The sequence below is a fragment of the Oncorhynchus mykiss genome, chromosome 1 (genome assembly GCF_057628025.1).
Source record: "Oncorhynchus mykiss isolate SJ-2025 chromosome 1, ASM5762802v1, whole genome shotgun sequence".
Lineage (NCBI taxonomy): Eukaryota > Metazoa > Chordata > Actinopteri > Salmoniformes > Salmonidae > Oncorhynchus > Oncorhynchus mykiss.
The window spans coordinates 53,409,064-53,428,387 of record NC_143022.1 but is presented as its reverse complement, the minus strand read 5'-3'; the positions used below and the strand labels follow the sequence as shown (position 1 = coordinate 53,428,387).

General features: G+C 41.5%; 2 protein-coding genes across 2 annotated transcripts; both read right to left on the bottom strand.

Moving 5' to 3' along the window:
- Nucleotides 1-365: 365 nt before the first annotated feature.
- Nucleotides 366-2,496, bottom strand: LOC110524584 (fibroblast growth factor 4B-like). The gene is made up of 3 exons (XM_021604390.3): nucleotides 2,079-2,496; nucleotides 1,043-1,146; nucleotides 366-677 (listed from the first exon to the last, which is right to left on the bottom strand). The coding sequence occupies exons 1-3, from the start codon at nucleotides 2,377-2,379 to the stop codon at nucleotides 501-503; spliced, it is 582 nt and encodes a 193-aa protein (XP_021460065.1). The 5' UTR covers nucleotides 2,380-2,496; the 3' UTR covers nucleotides 366-500.
- Nucleotides 2,497-6,575: 4,079 nt separating this feature from the next.
- On the bottom strand, nucleotides 6,576-8,458 carry LOC110524575 (fibroblast growth factor 3). The gene is made up of 3 exons (XM_021604377.3): nucleotides 7,870-8,458; nucleotides 7,394-7,497; nucleotides 6,576-7,132 (listed from the first exon to the last, which is right to left on the bottom strand). The coding sequence occupies exons 1-3, from the start codon at nucleotides 8,135-8,137 to the stop codon at nucleotides 6,758-6,760; spliced, it is 747 nt and encodes a 248-aa protein (XP_021460052.3). The 5' UTR covers nucleotides 8,138-8,458; the 3' UTR covers nucleotides 6,576-6,757.
- Between the last annotated feature and the right edge of the window lie 10,866 nt (nucleotides 8,459-19,324).

Below are 19,324 nucleotides of genomic sequence, written 5' to 3'. Positions count from 1 at the left end.
TGTAAGTCCCAATTGTCATTGTATCGGCCAACAAATGACTAATCATGGGACCTGTAATTAACTTTGAATGGTTTGGACCTTTGCCGTCATTGTCTATCTTTTTGATGCCGAGAGACAACTCTGACAAACTTGGGCCAGCAACTTCTTTCAAAGTAACACAAGTAAGACAAGGACACGTACTGCACAACCATTGCCGCACAACAATAACTTAAAAACAGTGCAAAATCCATTTGACGTTTAAAAAGAAAATGTACTCCTCTCAAGACACTTATAGCAGCGCACATTCAATAGATTTAAAAAATAAAAAATAAAAAAAAACGATTGTCATTTTTTTCATGTTCCCTTTCTACGTAATTCCACTTTCCCAAAATATAAAAAGTCTCAAGAATCATAAATAAACTATTTAAATATCTCACTCTAGAAAAACCATTTGAAAGTGCATTGTTTCCTCTCTCTCTCTCCTCTGCCCTCTGTTGAAGGCACAGGCTGTCTGGAATCATTCAGATCCTCGGTAAGAAGTGTGTCACTGTCATTGCTGGTGTTACCCGGTTTCCTTTTTTGGTTTTGCCAGTCTTACTCAGTCCAATATACATCCCTGGGTGGGCTGCAGATTCATACGCATTGTAGTTATTTGCCAAGAGGCTTTCCTTGAACTTGCACTCGTCATTGTAATGACCCTAGAGAAAGGATGAGAGAGGAGAGGTTACGGTCTACGTTAAGAGACAATAAAATAACGCAATGAACAGCAGGCCATATGGAAGCTGATGTCGAACCTTTGTTGGCAAATGACCCAAATCACACAGATCAATCTCAACACTTAGGGATTTTGTGGCCCAATTCAACTTTACTTTGAAATACCATATACTGTACATGGACTTATTTTGAACGCACCTGTGATGTAGCTTATAATGAAGTTCATAAGCTACAAACACGTAAAGGCCCGCCAAGACATTGACAGTCATTTTGCTGTGGAGACCTTTCATGCAATAAAGTATGTTGTGACCCAGAAATACGTCCCAGAAAACACATCATGTACACTTACAGAGCCATAGAGCTTCCCTTTGCTGTTCATGGCTAGAAACAGACCACTTCGTACTCCAAAGATGGTCACAATCCCTCTCTCCACAGGTGATATCTCAAGGAGACCTGAAATGAGATAAAGAATATTACTGAAAGGTTTATTCTGTACACCATAGCAAAGTTGTGTATAATCCATTGTTTATGCCAGTCTTGTAAAATAGATCCAGTAGATAAGGAAGTCTGTAGTAGACACAGATCTATTTAGATCTATTTTCAAACTGTTACTAAAACACCCTGCAAGGAAATTGGTGCATTTCTCCCTTGGCATTAGATGACAACTAGGCTGCATATGATATAGACTTCCCCTCACTAAAGTTCCCAGTATGAGTTCCTGGCAGTTTGAAGTTCTGAGAAAACTTCAAACTGTTATGTCTATGGTTTACATAAGATCAAAATAATAATAATAATAATAATGTTGTCTAGTCTTTGTTATTCTCTTGGAGGAATGTATCAAATGTATGTATCAAAATACAATGCTAATGTGTTAGGTAGGAAGAAAAAAAAAGTAGAAAATTGTCCTGACTTTATACTGGACAGTCAGTAAAGAATAACTAACCCAATTGCACCCCAATATACTGGTAGCCAACAGTTATCGTCAAGTCCAAACCCCCAGATCTGGTACTATCCGTGATTTATTTTGACTCTTCAGAAACATGTACTAAAGCCTTGTTTGTTGTTATGTCGTTGAAACAGAGCCGCAAACGATTTTCAATGTTGCCCAAAGAAGACGAAATCTTACTTGGCTAAAACACTCCTTCCTCTGTCCTCATGGCCATCGGACGAAAATACTAACACGTGACGTCAATTGGCTAGTGGCCTAATCTAAACACAATACTATGTTGAAGTTGGCATGGTGCCCATTCACACAACCCAAACTCACAATATGAAGTTCTAAAGTGGTGGCACATGGCACAAACAGGTTTCCAGACGAAGAGAGGGGCGTCCAACACGTGTGCCCAAAGATGCTGGTTTAAATAAAAGTATGAAACTAAACTTACTGTATCTATTTTCGTTATGTATTCCAGTTATCTTTCCGTCTGGTAAAACTTGAATATGAAACCCAATGCCGACGTTGCAATAGAGACGCCTAAGTCTTTTGATGCCCATAAGATATTCACCATCCCGGGTGATTTCTCTCTTCTCCCATGGGTTCCGAGCCAGTGATCGCGAGTAGAGCGTTTCCCAATGCCGCTCAAGAGCGCCGTTCTGCACACCCGCTAACGGGGCAGTGCGCACTGAGCTGCAGACCAGTCCCCACACCAGCAGCGGTACTGGTAGCCAGGACGCGTGGACAGACATCCTTGTGTGGTCAGTGCGGTCTCACGTGTTTGAATTTGTTTTACAATTTTGCCCAAACCCCTCTTTCCCCTTTCCGTGGTGCTCACAGGTTGACGGAAAAGTTGTGGAGACTGTGGGACTGACTGAGCCTCCAGTGAACTTATTTTTGAGTCTGCATGAAGTATTTTCTGTAGGCTACTTCAAATGACTCCGCTGAATTACTCTATTCCGAGATGCTTTTAGATCGAGTTGTGAATTGTCAGTCGTGTTGCAAGACATAGCCATGTCCCTCTCCTGATGATACTTATATGTGCCCCGAAATGACATCACACGCCACCTACTGTAACAAAAGGTTGCTCTCAACTCAATCCACATGCACGCTAGTTACCTCCGACGCAAAGTCACTCAGAAAACCACCTCCCCTTGTGCGCTCTGATCTCGAGTGGCAGGGCGCACCATGCACAACATCTCAATGAACGCAGTAGTTGCCACTGTAATTTTAGTGTGAGCTGACACATGTAGCCTCTACAACGTGTTTTGCTCATCCTTTATTTAGTCTATTGTGTCTTGACGCCGCGCAAACTTCTCAGACTCCTCAAGATGTGTCCAGGCGACAGGGAGGATTACGCATGAGATCTTTGTCTAAAACCATCCAATATCGACTGAAATCAAATAAATGTAATAAAATAATGTATTGCAGGATGTAGAAAAGGAAGCTGAAACGCCAACAGACTGTTACACAGGGGACAGTTCTATAAATTAATCCATAAGTAATTCAACCGCTTTCTTAATACGATTTTCTACTTTTTGACTACCGAAAATATTGGACGGGCTTCTCTTGCACAGAATATAATCATCAGACACAATATAACATGGTGCAAGTATCTCAAGATTACAATATCAACAAAACGTGTAATATGTTGATGCAAGGCAAAAATACGTTTCATCTTAAAACAGTTAGTGGCCTTATCAACCCAAGCCTCCTACTGTTCCATGAAGATGAGCTATATAAATTAATCGGATACAGTTCTCTTTTGCCTATCTGATCAACCTAACACAATGTAATATCCGTAGACTGTGCCAAGCACTTATGTACAATGTAGGCTACTAAGCCGTTACGCATAGGATGTTGAAAATGTCCGTTATTAGACTGAACTTCTGGCCCACGGTGAGTGAAGTACCCATGCGTAAAACACCCATATCAAAGGTTCACTCGAGATTTGAACCCCATGTGTGACCATCCACACCATGAAAAGCCTATTGTCACTTAGCCAGTGTAATACACAACCACCAACCGAGATGACATAGAGGTATCAAGTGACACGCACGGAGCAACGACTTTAGTTTATTATTTTCTTTCGAACTGGGGAATTACTGGTGGAAACAACGCGGCTAATTGTTGTTAAATTATACCTAAAACTAACAATTTCGGGAATTTGTGTGGCAAATAATCTCAAATTATAGACGTCTTCTTTCATTTGATGTTTCAAAATATTAAATTTTTTATTCAATAGATTCAAAATAATCGTTATTATTTGGGGCTGAAAGTTGAATACTTATATATATGTTTTTAAATAAAATCTAACTTCTACACTCTCAAGTAGACTAAAATTAATACATTATCATACATATTCTATAGCGTTTGTTGACAGTAGTCTACCCACCTTTTGTATCAATGAAGAGCCAATATCGCAATAATAATTTAAGATAGGCTATTGAATTTCTGATAGTATCGTCAGAGTTTTCTCATGTAGACCAGATTACCTGTTCTCAGCCGCTCTCCAAGGTGCTGCATTTCAGTCACGTGGTTTTGCGTTATCATCACCTCACTGTGCTGGCCAGGGTGCTGCATCAGTGACGTCCTTGTTACATTTTGTAAATGAGAATACTTTACTGAGATTAACAGATTAACAGGCCCTACAACTTTCTTGCTGTATCATTACAACAACAACAACAAATTACCTTTATGTTTTTGTTGTCATTGGGGAACAATAGATTTAGATAAAAGTAATGTTGCTCTCATGGAATGTCATTTCTTGGGTACAGAACCTCTGAAGAGAGAGAAGATGTTTGACTTGCTGCCTCTAGAGTGCAGTGTCGACAAAGGAACAGAACAGAGCCAATCCTATGCTTAACTCCGAAATCACACAGACCACATGCCAATGAAACGCAATGATAACTGACACAACATGCTAGCAGTAGCCCTGTGTTCAGAAAAATCTCAACACTGCATATCCCAACACTTTCAGTCTGGTAGTCTTTATTATTCAATTGTTTTATAGATATATTTACTATTTATTTTAAGATAATTCTTCAAAAATGTAGGCTAAAATACATTGGGAGACTGAATAATTAATATTGAAACTTGAGTTTCATAGACTAAAAAAACAATACACAAAAAGACACAGAAAACGTGTTTATGATATAACAAGTAATGGAGGCAAATAAATAAATTAACAACACAATGGCAGTCTATACACAGTGCATTTGGAAAGTATTCAGACCCCTTTACTTTTTCCACATTTTGTTAGGTTACAGCCTTATTCAAATATATTAAATAGTTTTTCTTTCCTCATCAATCTACACACAGTACACCATAATGGCAAAACAAAAACAAGTTTTTATACATTTTAGCACTTTTTTTTATAAATACTGAAATATCATGTTTACATTTGGAAGCGATTATAGACTCAAGTCCTCTTGGGTATGATACTACAAGTTTGGTACACCAGTATTCTCGGAGATTCTCCCTTTCTTCTCTGCAGATCCTCTCAAGGTTTTCAGGTTGTATGGGGAGCGTCGCTGCACAGCTATTTTCAGGTCTCTCCAGAGATGTTCGGGTTCAAATCTGGGCTCTGGCTAGGCCACTCAAGGACATTCAGTTGCTTGTCCCAAAGCTACTCCTGCGTTGTCTTGGCTGTGAGCTTAGGGCCGTTGTCCTGTTGGAAGGTGAACCTTCACCCCAATCTGAGGTCCTGAGCACTCTGGAGCAGGTTCTCATCAAGGTTCTCTCTGTACTTTGCCCTTGGCATTCAGGCCAAAGAGTTCAATCTTGATTTCATCAAACCAGAGAATCTTCTTTCTCATGGTCTGAGTCCTTTAGGTGCCTTTTGGTAAACTCCAAGCGAGCTGTCATGTGCCTTTTACTAATGAGTGGCTTCTGTCTGGCCACTCTACCATAAAGGCCTGATTGATGGAGTGCTGCAGCGATGGTTGTCCTACTGGAAGGTTCTCCCATTACCACAGAGGAACTGAGGTTCTTGACCATCGGGTTCTTGGTCACCACCCTGACCAAGGCCCTTCTCCCCCGATTGCTCAGTTTGGCCAGACGGCCAGCTCTAGGAAGAGTCTTGATGGTTCTTCTTCTATTTAACTTCTTCTATTTAAGAATGATGGAGGCCACTGTGTTCTTGGGAACCTTCAATGCTGCAGACATTTTTTGGTACCCTTCCCCAGATCTGTGCCTCTACACAATCCTGTCTCGGAGCTCTACGGACAATTCCTTCAACCTCATGGCTTGGTTTTTGCTCTGAAATGCACTGTCAACTGTGGGACCTTATATAGACAGGTGCCTTACCAAATCATGTCCATTCAATTGAATTTACCACAGGCGGACTCCAATCAAGTTGTAGAATCATCTAAAGGATGATCAATGGAAACAGGATGCACCTGAGCTAAATTTCGAGTCGCAAAGCAAAGGGTCTGAATAGTTATTTAAATAAAATAAGGTATTTCTGTTTTTTTTTTTTATTAACAAAAAATTATAAAAAGCGGTTTTTGCTTTGTCATTAGGGGGTGTTGTTTGTAGATTGATCCGATTTTTTATTTATTTCATACATTTTTTAAAAAGGCTGTAACTTAACAAAATGTGGAAAAGGGGTCTGATTACTTTCCGAATGCACAGTATATATATACTGTATATACATAATTTTGCAGATGATTTCATCCAAAGTGACTTACAGTCATGCCTGCATTCATATAGGTGGTCCCAGCTGGGATCGAACCCACAATCCTGGCGTTGAATGCATCAAAAGCTACTAACTGAGCTACAGAGGACAATTATTAGACCAAAGTGCTTTTTGTACAACATATTATTGAGTAATCCACATGCATCCTTCCAGACATCTTTGTATGGAATGGTCCTCAAGAATAATTACACGGGACATTAACTGCATGTATTTCCGATAATGTGAGTTAACAATAACAGTACAAAGATACATTCAAGACATTGACACACTTTATTCACAAGACAGTATGATGCATGCAATCTCTATATAAGGTTGTACATTATTCCAACAGTATCATTATGCCAGTTTAAAGGAGGGAAAGGCGTCCTGGTATCTCTCAGTCACCAGGTAGGTAGTCAGGCTTTGGGCAGTGTGGAATGACATGAGTCAGACTAGTCATCAAACTGCCTGGATATGGAAACATGTCTCTGTCTCCGTGGCCCTGTCTTTCCTGCAAGTCTGAGGGCAGTCTGTCTGTACCCGAGACTACTGTTGAACAACAGGTGAACCATGTCATGGTCCTTGTGGCCAAGGACCCTGGGCAGGAAGAGGGAGGCCTTCTCTGTCCTGCGAGTCTTCAGGCCACGCTTTGGCCGGCCCTTTCCATTGATTGACACGTACCAGAGCCTCTCAGCGCTCGCCCTTCGCCTGCTGCTGCTTCCTGTTGAGATGGAGGGAGGGGTTGTCTGGTAGTTGCGAGAGGCGTACGTGTTGTAGCCTAACTCATGGATCCGCTCCATGAACTCACACTCCTGGTTGAAGGCAGCCTGAGAAAAGAGACATTTAGTTGAAACCAAATGCATTACAACGAAAGCTTTATGAAGATGTTATATTAAAATGAGACTGAACATGAATGGTAGTCAATTATCCAATTATTAGAGAGAGAGAGAGAGAGAGAGAGAGAGAGAGAGAGAGAGAGAGAGAGAGAGAGAGAGAGACAGACAGACAGACAGACAGACAGACAGACAGACAGACAGACAGACAGACAGACAGACAGAGAAAGACCTCAGCGATCATGCCACATTTACCGATGCATATAGTCCTCCTTTTTCGTTCATGGCCAGATATCTATCAGAGAACAGTCCTTTAATCACCACCACTCCCACATCCACTGCTGCTATCTCCAATATGCCTGGACGGAAAAAGGTATTCATTCTCATTTCCTGCGACACCAAACGCCATGGCAATGTAATAACAATGCTATTATAATGTAGAGTTGTAGTGTCTCTACAACCATGCTTCTGTCTTCACTTTTTGAAGTTGCCTTCTGATCACTCCAATTTACCAATGCATTCGTGACGGGCAGAAAAAACAACAGCATAATAACGTGCGCAATTGGTAAGAAGTGTTCTTGTTTACATGATATATCCAGGCCTACTTTAAAAGTGTTTCTGTACAGGCTATTCTTATTCGGCTATAGCCTATATAGTGGCTGAACATAAACTTCACATGCATAGCATTTAACAAGGCATAAATATACGAGAGTAAGTTATATTGTACTCACTGAAAGGGTTATTCTCCTCCAGGGTCCCATCTATTCTCCCGTTGGGATGTATTTGTAAGTGATACTTTGTGGCACAGTACAACTTTCTGTGTCTCGGTGCTCCCCCAAGGTGCTCGTACACTCCCCCACGCCCCGCAGCATCCCTGCGCTGCCTCGGGTTAAAGCTCTGATGCTGTGGAGTAGATGTCCTAAGCGTCATAGAATAACGGGGCTTTTGGTGACTGGGATGCATCAAATTCAACAATAACAAAACCAGTATTATAACCATTATGGCATGGCCGAAAATAGTATTTTAGTCCTTTTCCATGAGTGCCAAAATCGGAATCAATAGTTTCCATCGAAGTCTTATTAGGTCCATTGATTAATCCACCCCGAAAAAATGGGTACTTTTCAAACATCTACTTTTGATTGAAACAGCCTCTCGTGACAAATATAGCGCGCAAGAGAGAATGCCCAAGTTGCGCGCAAAAATCAAATTATCATCATTCAAGGCAAGGTACCGTTTTGTGTGAGCTGTGTGTGCAGTATGCTAGGCTATGGATGGATAAAATTACATGACATTACACACGGAGGCTCATTGCTGAAAGCCGCATCACAAAGGGCGAGCCAGCCATCTAAGGGCAGGGCTCTCCTCTCAGCTTTACTGATGGATCCAAAACGCCAATTAGACATTCCCAAATTAGACACTGGGTTTCGACATAAATATTCCCCGGGTCAATTCCATTCTTGGCCACTTGGTGAGAATAAGCTTAAACGAGGACATCGGCTGCGAAGATAGCAGAAATTGTTTGAAATTCTAAACAGCTAGACATTAAAACGTTATTTAGAGGGCAGACATAGTAATACAACATATATACATATTGTTACATCAAGTATTCATACAAAGAATGCATAGGCTAGACCCCTAACATGATATTGGTAAATGTTATGACTGATGTCTGTCTGCTTGTTTTTCAGTGTCAAAATACATCTGACTGAATAACAAATGTATATTTCGAAGAGTTGGATGTATAGAGTAGAGTTATGGGTTATGCCATACAGTAACGGTGCGTGGTTAAAATCACTGGGGAAGCCATCGTTGTTTGCTGTTAATTCATATACCTTGCGACCATGATATATAGGCCTAAAGTCAGAGACAATAATAAGACAGTGGCAGAATAAATTCAACCACACCTTTGGTTTATCTCAAAACCGAATAGCAACCTCTCTCCGGTGAAGTCCACGATGCATTTTGCATGTACCAGACAGTTGTTTCCGACATTTTCGGACCACCAAACAACTATTGATTTAGAACCATAGCAAGTTGCAAAGAAAACAGCAGCTGCCTGAACTATTCCAGCAACTTCCACATTTCGGCATCACCAAATCACCTCTGCTTAGTCTGATACAGTGAAACTAATGTAGTCCTATCAATATAAACTAAATATGACGTGGCTGTCCATGGTTCTGATTTCTCCTTGCGTGTGTGCATGCGTGCGCGCGCGTTCCTGCAAGTAGAAAACATGTTGATCCAGCCTACTTGTAGAGAACCGCCAATGCCATCCTCCTTGCTTTCATGTTGAGGAAACTTCTACCACTATGCCATACAGTACATACAGTACACACCTATATTTTTATGTGTCCTGGGCTACCTTTCTAAAAATGCTTGCTCACTTGAAACCCTAGTTAACGTTAGTCTGCTACTGTACATCCAGCTACTGTACATATTGAACTTAAATCCTCTCAGGAAAGGGGCAGGACAATGTATGAATTAATGGTTGGATCAGAATTGCTATTATAATCATTGGCCAGTATGGAGAATTAAGTAAAACCACAAGTCCAAATCCCAATCTGTGTCCTTGGTTAATTTCGTAAAGGGGCAATTTTAGCTAGCTAGCCACCGGAGGACAACAACAACAACGAGGTGCAACAATTCAAGTTGTTTCTGTTAATGATGTATGCCCATCAAAGCAATTTGATAAGAGTGATTTGATAGGAGTAATGCCAAATCCAAGCTGGCTTTCCATGACACTTTTATTTTCCCCGTCAGGACCATTCACAGTTGAGCTCGCTCAGTTTAACTCAACGCAGATTGGCACATTTTTTGTACTTTTTTTTTGTCAGAGGTGGCAAAATACTCGCTGGCTTCCCTTGCATTCAACGCTACAGGCAACAATGTCTTACTTTTTTGGACCAGACAGTATCAGATAGATGGCCTACACGTAGAGAGACAGGGGGCGCTGTTCCTCTCGCTCGGATGCTTTCTCCTGTGAGATACATTCACCCTCAGGCGAATTGAAGGAAAATGATGAAACACGGAGAGATGGACGATACATGATTTATGTTATTATTGTTTGTTTTCTTGCATTATTTTGTGGGAAGCCTGGCTTCCCTCGGCGCGCATGAATATACGCCACTGATGCGATATTGACTGCAAGTGTAAAGGACGTCACGCTGCTTTCTTGGCAAGTACCGCTTCCTCCTGATTCGGGTCATACTGAGGCTTGAACACAGGATCTCTGCTTCTCAAACACATCTGACCACCCTCCTGAAGAGTCTGAACCAGTCGCTCCGCGAAAAAGCTATCTATCAAGCATCGCAAGTGGAGACAGTTCAGGGTGACGATTGAGTTTCACAGATCCCCATCTGCTACACAAGCCAGTGTTACTAAGATTGTCCTTGGTCACCAGGATAAGGCAACACATGATCAGCCACAGAGCAACGCCCCTGAAGCAAGTTAAGTGCTTTGCTTAAGGGCACAATGGTAGTTGGTGGCACCTGATATAGTCAGATTTATACTGATGGCAGATTCGGTTAGCAGCTCACTCCCACCAAATATATCCAGTCAGCACTGGGACTTGAACCGGCAACCCTCTGCTTACTGGCCTGTTTCTCTAAGGCTCATTGTTACTGTCCATTCACCTCACTTGGACGTTAGACCAAAGATTGGGACTCCATGTTCTCTCCATTCTTTCTCACACGATCCTAGTTCACCGTAAGATATTGAAGTTTGCTGAAGCCAAGATTTGAACCCGCAAATTACTCCTGCTAAAATTGCTTCCATCTCGACAGCGTTGTGGTCACAATCTTGATAATTAGCACCCCATCGTTAAGCTAGATATACATCATGCCCTAGGCGTTATGTGAGAGTGGGGCGCTTGCTCATAAAGCCATAGATCCATGGCATATTGCACAGAGCGTACTCACTGGATGGTGTCGATAATTTGCCCGGCCCTTTATAGAATGCCTGTTGGCCACACTGTTTACCAGGGAAATCTGTTGTGTAGTTTGTCCCACTGTTTAGCTCATAGGCCTTAAAAACTGACTATCGTCTCATGTTTTTGCTGGTGACTGTGTCTGTCTGATGTGGTGGCACTGAGAGTATAGTTAGATGAGGCACTTTGAAGTATTTTTGATCTGAGGGCCCGGTTAGGGTTGTAGAGAATCAGGGCTGTTGGGCTTCAGGGTTGGAAAGTTGTGAGGCGGTAGGGTTGGAAGGCTATAGAGTTGTAAGCCCTTCTGGCTATTGAGCTAGGACTGTATAGGGGTTGTCTGTCTTTGAAAGAGAGTAATGTCATTTTTTTTTTGTCATTTTCTGTGTTATTCATCCGGTCAGTCTGGATGACGGACAAAACAATATTTTTCTCCTTTACTGAAGTCTGTCATTGGAGATTAATCTTGAGAGAGAAGTCAAAAGTGTTTACGTCGAGTCGAATTGTTTTAACGGGTTCCAGATTGCAAGAGATAAACACTTGTTGATAGAGATCGCCGACCTCACAGATTAGCTAGCTGAAAATACTTACCACCCTCAGGGCACCGCAACAATTATCACTCGGAGTAGGAAATCACCTGAGATAAATGGTTCTGAACGGGTCTATGTATGAATATAAACTGCAGGCAGGCTGTGGAAACACAACACCTCCAGGGTTAAAGGGTTAAATGTTGTTCGCTTGTTATAGAGGGCCCTTGGCCCTGGATCGAATGATTGGTATACATCTTGCGTAGTCATCAACTTTGTCCAAAATAGAGATGATCCCAATATCAACAAAAACAATTACATCAAATGATTCCCTATATTGTCTCAGAGAATAACACCCCTATTAACGAAAGTAGTAGGCTAATGACTTAACAATAAACCCATGCAATGCACATACAGGCAGATCATCGACCTTGCAGGTTATCTAGCTGAAAATGCCCACCACCCCCAGGGCACAGTGACAATTATCTTAAGGAGCAGGAAACTACACAAGTGTAGCCCAGTACATCACTGGGGCCAAGCTTCCTGCCATCCAGGACCTATATACTAGGCGGTGTCAGAGGAAGGCCCTAAAAATTGTCAAAGACTCCAGTCTCCCAAGTCATAGTCTGTTCTCTCTGCTATCGCATGGCAAGCGGTACCAGAGCGCCAAGTCTAGGACCAAAAGGCTCCTTAACAGCTTCTACCACCAAGCCATGAGACTGTTGAACAATTAATCAAATGGCCACACAGACTATTTACATTGACCCCCTTGACCCCCCTTTGTTTTTACACTGCTGCTACTCGCTGTTTATTATCTATGCATAGTCACTTTACCCCTACCTACATGTACAACTTACCTCGACTAACCTGCACCCCCGCACATTGACTCGGTACCAGTACCCCCGGTATATGGCCTCGTTATTGTTATTTTATTGAGTTACTTTTATATAATTTTTTACTTTCGTTTATTTCTTAAATATTTTCTGAACTCTATTTCTTGAACTGCGTTGTTGGTTAAGGGCTTGTAAGTAGCATTTCACGGTAAGACCTGTTGTATTCACGTGTGACAAACACAATTTGATTGGATTTGATTTGAGATAAATGACTCTGAAGTGGTCGATGAGCTATTTGTTGCCTGAGAAGTTTAGCTTTGTTCATCTTGATCATCTTCAGGTCTATTGATCATGACAAATTATTAATGGATATTTGGCCTTTGACCCTGGATCAAACTTTTAGTATATCTTACATAAAATGCTTCCATGTATATACATTTTAATATGATTTGATGATCCATATATTTATATAGATTATCAATATGAGTCTTTGTTGCTTATAGACCTCTGCTTTGGAAAAAAAGTAGTGAAACAATCAACAAACCCGCGCGTACACAGCTCATATAGAGGCGGTTGATTTGGATGTGGTAAATGATCATATCCATCTGGTCTGCTCCTTCAGGCAGATCTGATCTGAGCTGCAGGGAGAATGCAGGGAGCATGCACCCAGCATGGGGGGAGGACTGACATGAAATAAGAAGCAGAACGTTGTTCAATGAACCAGATGCTTTCTAATCTGTAATTAAGGAAGTGTTACATTTTGATGCTCTGCGTTCTCTCAACCGGTTGGTTGGCTCCTCTCTCTGAACGTCATCTGGAAAGGAGAAATGATGACACATCCTGGTGTCCCTACAGTATTATCAGAACATTATAATGGTTTTGGAAGTGAGAATTCGAACAGATTGTCTCACAAATCGCAGCAATGCAACATACAATATAAATCATTTCAGGAGGGATCTTTGATATCACAGATATGAGTATGACTGAAAGGGGGTTTGTCATCAGGTTCACTACTCATACATGGTATTATACCTCCTTGATTTTTGTCTCTTGAAGTCATCCGTAAACATAGCATAGCCATGATACAGTCGGGATAACTATTGCCTCCACAGTGGCCCTCGGGGGCAAAGTACCTCCCCACCCGGCACCCCCCCATAGACTTAATTGGTACGTAGTGCACCGAACCCCTCCATTCTCAATGCAATTAAGATCACTCAATGTTCAAACAGTATTAATTCACATGCCAACCAAGCAGGCTTAAGTACTGCATACACGGTACATTATCATCCACTCCAGCTTTACAAAGACACTGCCTTTGTCTCCATAGTCTAAGGGCATGTCCCAAATGGAACCCTACTCCATATGGGCTCTGGTAACAAGTAGTGCACTGTATAGGGAATCGGGTGCTATTTGGGATGCATCCTAAGTATGGAGAGGCTCTACTTATCAGCTCAATAGAGATCCGGTGTTCATACTTACTACAGAGCCCTGCCCAATCTTAATTACCCCATTCACTGATATTTTAAAAGCATTTTATAGCTTCCCATTGATGTCTTAATTTGGATTATGTTTGATAGCCTATGTGCAGGAGAGAGAGGCAGAAAGAGAGGAGCAGCTGCATCTACGACCCTCCAGCCCAACTCCTTCCCTTCTTCAGTCGGGAGGTGCACGTGTGTCAGGGCAGGAGCAACACTCTAGTCTCGACTCTAAATAACCAGCATATAGTCAAATATCCACACAAGCCAGGAATATATCATTTGTCAGAGACCTTTAGGAATATTACTGTAACAAATTACATTTTTCTGGATTCAATTCTCCCATCCTTTAACAAAATAAACTAAGTTAAAGAATGGAAATGAAGCTAGTGGCACACAACTATCCAAGCTGTAGATACATCTCCTTTAAATGTTGTTATTTGGTTGTGTTGTTAACCGAACATCATTGAATATTACTTTTGGTAATACAGTAAATAGCGCAACGTAGCGTAATGTTACAAACTATGTGACATTCAACTTTAAAATGAGGAACACATCCATGGGCACATTTTGAGATTACTGTAACTATACATTTATTCTTACGTGATCATATAAAGCGTGCATGTTCAAGATAGCATGCATAGGTCGTTGCAGGTCTGTGGAGACCTTTACAATTGCTGTAATAGTCTGTGCAGAATCTCGAACAGCATTGATCACTTGAACCATGGATTTCGAATGTAATCTCAACTCCAATCCAGGTCATTAGAAGAAGCACTGTGAATAAACGTCAATCTGCTGTATAAATATACAAACTGTCTGACATTGTATTCCCATTTGAACTTTGCTGTGCTTTCGAATGGTTGAAAAGCATAGTGATAACACATTGGAAATGAAACTAACTTTTGGAATGTAGGTTTCATTGTAGTCTCATTGGTCAACGTCTCAACCAAATATTACACAATTATCCACAATTATCCCAATTATCCAATTATCCATTGAGATGACGTGGTGTGCCCAGTTGGTCTGCTCTTTTAGTCTGCTGAGAATACTGAGCCACCTACAGGGATTTCTATACTGAGCCACCTACAGGGATTTCTATACTGATCCACCTACAATGGTTTCTGGTTGGTTTTACAACAGCCACCTACATAATAGTTTGAACAATATGCGTCACACAGTCCCTCTGCTTCAGCAGCTGTAAGCGAGAGAATGACCCTCTTGGCTACACTGAAAGAAGAGGAGGTTGAATGCAAGTACGCATGCCAGAAATTGTTCACAGCTTTCAAAGGAAGCCACATTTCACAACAGTGTGCTAAGGTCTACCATTCTGCGGTTTGGAAGTATTATGGTTTTATTTCACTCTGCCTCGGATTCCACAAATGGTTGGCACAGAAAACGAATATAAACAACGATAGAGAATAATACGGACCATATTTAGAATATGTCAACAGCAGCGTAGGGAGTCTTTTGGATTGCTGCCCTTTCTTGCCAGGGCAATAGAGACAGTACTCTTTGTCGAAATCCAGCTGTTAAATCACTTGGGTTTTCTTGTGAGATGGCACATTTCATACTCAACATGCTGCTTCATACTCCCGTACATACCACTGTAGTTTACTGTCTGCTCCCTCATGACCTTTTATTCTGGCACGTTTCGTACCAAGGAATGTTGAGGACTGAAAACAGATCACTTCATCTAAATCTTCACTGCAGTCACCTTCGTGAACACTTGTGGGTGGCGACCTTTGAGGACATTGTTTGCTCTTGGACTTCATCACTTGTCGTGTGGCTTCAGTTCAACGACCCAAGATTCTCCCAGCTGCTCAATTCAATCTGTTTGGGATTCAGGCTTGATATTTGGAGTGTAATCAAACGTTTTTTTTTTTTTTACTACTTCCATTGATTTATATTCAGTGACTCTCCAGCTAACATCAAATCAAATCAACGTTTATTTGTCACGTGCGCCAAAAACAACAGGTGTAGTAGACCTTACAGTGAAATGTTTACTTACAGGCTCTAACCAATAGCGCAAAGAAGGTATTAGGTGAACAATAGGTAAGTAACGAAATAAAAACAACAGTAAAAAGACAGTGAACAATAACAGTAGCAAGGCTATATACAGTAGCGAGGCTATACCAGTAGTGAGGCTATAAAAGTAGCGAGGCTACATACAGACACCGGTTAGTCGGGCTGATTGAGGTAGTATGTACATGTAGATATGGTTAAAGTGACTATGCATATACAGTGCCTTGCGAAAGTATTCGGCCCCCTTGAACTTTGCGACCTTTTGCCACATTTCAGGTTTCAAACATAAAGATATAAAACTGTATTTTTTTGTGAAGAATCAACAACAAGTGGGACACAATCATGAAGTGGAACGACATTTATTGGATATTTCAAACTTTTTTAACAAATCAAAAACTGAAAAATTGGGCGTGCAAAATTATTCAGCCCCCTTAAGTTAATAATTAAGTTAATACTTTTGCAGCGATTACAGCTGTAAGTCGCTTGGGGTATGTCTCTATCAGTTTTGCACATTGAGAGACTGAAATTTTTTCCCATTCCTCCTTGCAAAACAGCTCGAGCTCAGTGAGGTTGGATGGAGAGCATTTGTGAACAGCAGTTTTCAGTTCTTTCCACAGATTCTCGATTGGATTCAGGTCTGGACTTTGACTTGGCCATTCTCACACCTGGATATGTTTATTTTTGAACCATTCCATTGTAGATTTTGCTTTATGTTTTGGATCATTGTCTTGACGGAGATTTGTCTTCCAACCCAGTCTCAGGTCTTTTGCAGACTCCATCAGGTTTTCTTCCAGAATAGTCCTGTATTTGGCTCCATCCATCTTCCCATCAATTTTAACCATCTTCCCTGTCCCTGCTGAAGAAAAGCAGGCCCAAACCATGATGCTGCCACCACCATGTTTGACAGTGGGGATGGTGTGTTCAGCTGTGTTGCTTTTACGCCAAACATAACGTTTTGCATTGTTGCCAAAAAGTTCAATTTTGGTTTCATCTGACCAGAGCACCTTCTTCCACATGTTTGGTGTGTCTCCCAGGTGGCTTGTGACAAACTTTAAACAACACTTTTTATGGATATCTTTAAGAAATGGCTTTCTTCTTGCCACACTTCCATAAAGGCCAGATTTGTGCAATATACAACTGATTGTTGTCCTATGGACAGAGTCTCCCACCTCAGCTGTAGATCTCTGCAGTTCATCCAGAGTGATCATGGGCCTCTTGGCTGCATCTCTGATCAGTCTTCTCCTTGTATGAGCTGAAAGTTTAGAAGGACGGCCAGGTCTTGTTAGATTTTCAGTGGTCTGATACTCCTTCCATTTCAATATTATCGCTTGCACAGTGCTCCTTGGGATGTTTAAAGCTTGGGAAATCTTTTTGTATCCAAATCCGGCTTTAAACTTCTTCACAACAGTATCTCGGACCTGCCTGGTGTGTTCCTTGTTCTTCATGATGCTCTCTGCGCTTTTAACGGACCTCTGAGACTATCACAGTGCAGGTGCATTTATACGGAGACTTGATTACACACAGGTGGATTGTATTTATCATCATTAGTCATTTAGGTCAACATTGGATAATTCAGAGATCCTCACTGAACTTCTGGCGAGAGTTTGCTGCACTGAAAGTAAAGGGGCTGAATAATTTTGCACGCCCAATTTTTCAGTTTTTGATTTGTTAAAAAAGTTTGAAATATCCAATAAATGTCGTTCCACTTCATGATTGTGTCCAACTTGTTGTTGATTCTTCACAAAAAAATACAGTTTTATATCTTTATGTTTGAAGCCTGAAATGTGGCAAAAGGTCGCAAAGTTCAAGGGGGCCGAATACTTTCGCAAGGCACTGTATGATGAACAGAGAGTAGCAGTAGCGTAAAAGAGGGGTTGGCGGTGGTGGGTGGGACACAATGCAGATAGCCCGGTTGGTCGGGAGCACTGGTTGGTCGGCCCAATTGAGGTAGTATGTCCATGAACGTATAATTAAAGTGACTATGCATATATGATAAACAGAGAGTAGCAGCAGCGTAAAAGAGGGGTGGGGGGGGCACACAATGCAAATAGTCCAGGTAGCCAACATGTGGCTTAGCAACAAAAAAACACAAAATATTGGATTGCTGATTCTTCGGGGAAGACTACTTTCTAGGTGTCCATAATATGAGGCACGTTAATGAATTGTGTGACTTATCCCTTTAACACTAGTTGCATCTCAAATATTCCAGAACTGCTCCCTAGTGTCTGCCATTGCTATGGAGAGAGAGGGAGTGAGAGAGAGGAAAACAGAGAGAGACGTCCCTGTACACGCAGTCTTAATGTGTTATTGGTTTGGTTCTTGGCTACGTCTTCAGAAGCAGACCTCTCTCTCTCGCTCTCGCTCTCTCCCTGTGTGTGATAAAGTGTGCAGGAAGCCCCAGGCACCCTGTATCCACTGACAGATGTTTATCCACTCGTGTTATTTATTACTCATTACACTAACAGCGCACACATTTTAGATTTCAACTTTCAAGTTTTAATGTCACGTGCACACGTACAGTGAAATGCCTTCCTTGCAAACTCAAAACCCAACAATGCAGTAATCAATATCAATGTATCACTAGAAAAAAACACATGAGAAATAAGAATAAGAAATATGGAATACACAATCAAGTAAGTAAGTAAGCATACTACATACAGGGAATCATTTTTTAAAGTCAGTTCCAATACCATATGTACAATGTGCAGGAATACTGGAGTGATGGAGGTAGATACCGTATGTAGAGGGGTAAAGGGGACTAGGTAACAGGATGTAAGGTACACAGAGTAGAAAGCAGCTTGTATGTCAGTGGTTGTGCAGGTGTGTAGAGTCAGTATACATGTATGTGCATATTATGAGCAAGTGGGCAAATTATGGCGTGTTTGTGTGTGTGTTGGAGTGACAGTGTGTGTGAGTGTGAAGGGCCCTGTGAGTGTGCATAGAGACAGGGCAAACATTGAAATTAAAGGTCCATAAAGATACGATGTTAACTCAGATAGTCCATGTAGCTATTTTGTTAACTATTTATCAGTCGTATTGCTTGGGGATAGAAGGTGTTCAAGAGCTTGTCAGACTTGATGAACCGGTACCTCTTGCCGTGTGGCAGCAGAGATAATAGTCTATGGACTGGGTGGCTGGAGTCCTTAACAATTTTTGGGGCCTTCTTTTTACACCAGCTGATACAGAGGTCCTGGATGGCAAGTAGCTCTGCCCCAGTGATGTACTGGACTGTCCACGCAACCTCCTGTAGCGCCATGCAATCGAGGGCAGTGCTATTGCCATACCAAGCAGTGACCAGTCAGTCAATGTGCTCTCAATGGAAGTGCTGTAGAACATTTTGAGGTTTTGAGGGTCCATGCCAAACATTTTCAGCCTGGCATTGTCCCACCTTCTTCACGACTGCGTGT

Bases quoted from the DNA above. Each gene is read 5' to 3' on its own strand.
- LOC110524584 (XM_021604390.3), bottom strand. From the start codon at position 2,379: ATGTCTGTCCACGCGTCCTGGCTACCAGTACCGCTGCTGGTGTGGGGA. The intron at 1,147-2,078 runs GTAAGTTTAGTT...ATCTCATTTCAG, and splicing joins ACATAACGAAAATAGATACA to GTCTCCTTGAGATATCACCT. The intron at 678-1,042 runs GTAAGTGTACAT...TCCTTTCTCTAG, and splicing joins AAGGGAAGCTCTATGGCTCT to GGTCATTACAATGACGAGTG.
- LOC110524575 (XM_021604377.3), bottom strand. From the start codon at position 8,137: ATGGTTATAATACTGGTTTTGTTATTGTTGAATTTGATGCATCCCAGT. The intron at 7,498-7,869 runs GTGAGTACAATA...TTTTCCGTCCAG, and splicing joins GGAGGAGAATAACCCTTTCA to GCATATTGGAGATAGCAGCA. The intron at 7,133-7,393 runs GTAAATGTGGCA...CTCTTTTCTCAG, and splicing joins AAGGAGGACTATATGCATCG to GCTGCCTTCAACCAGGAGTG.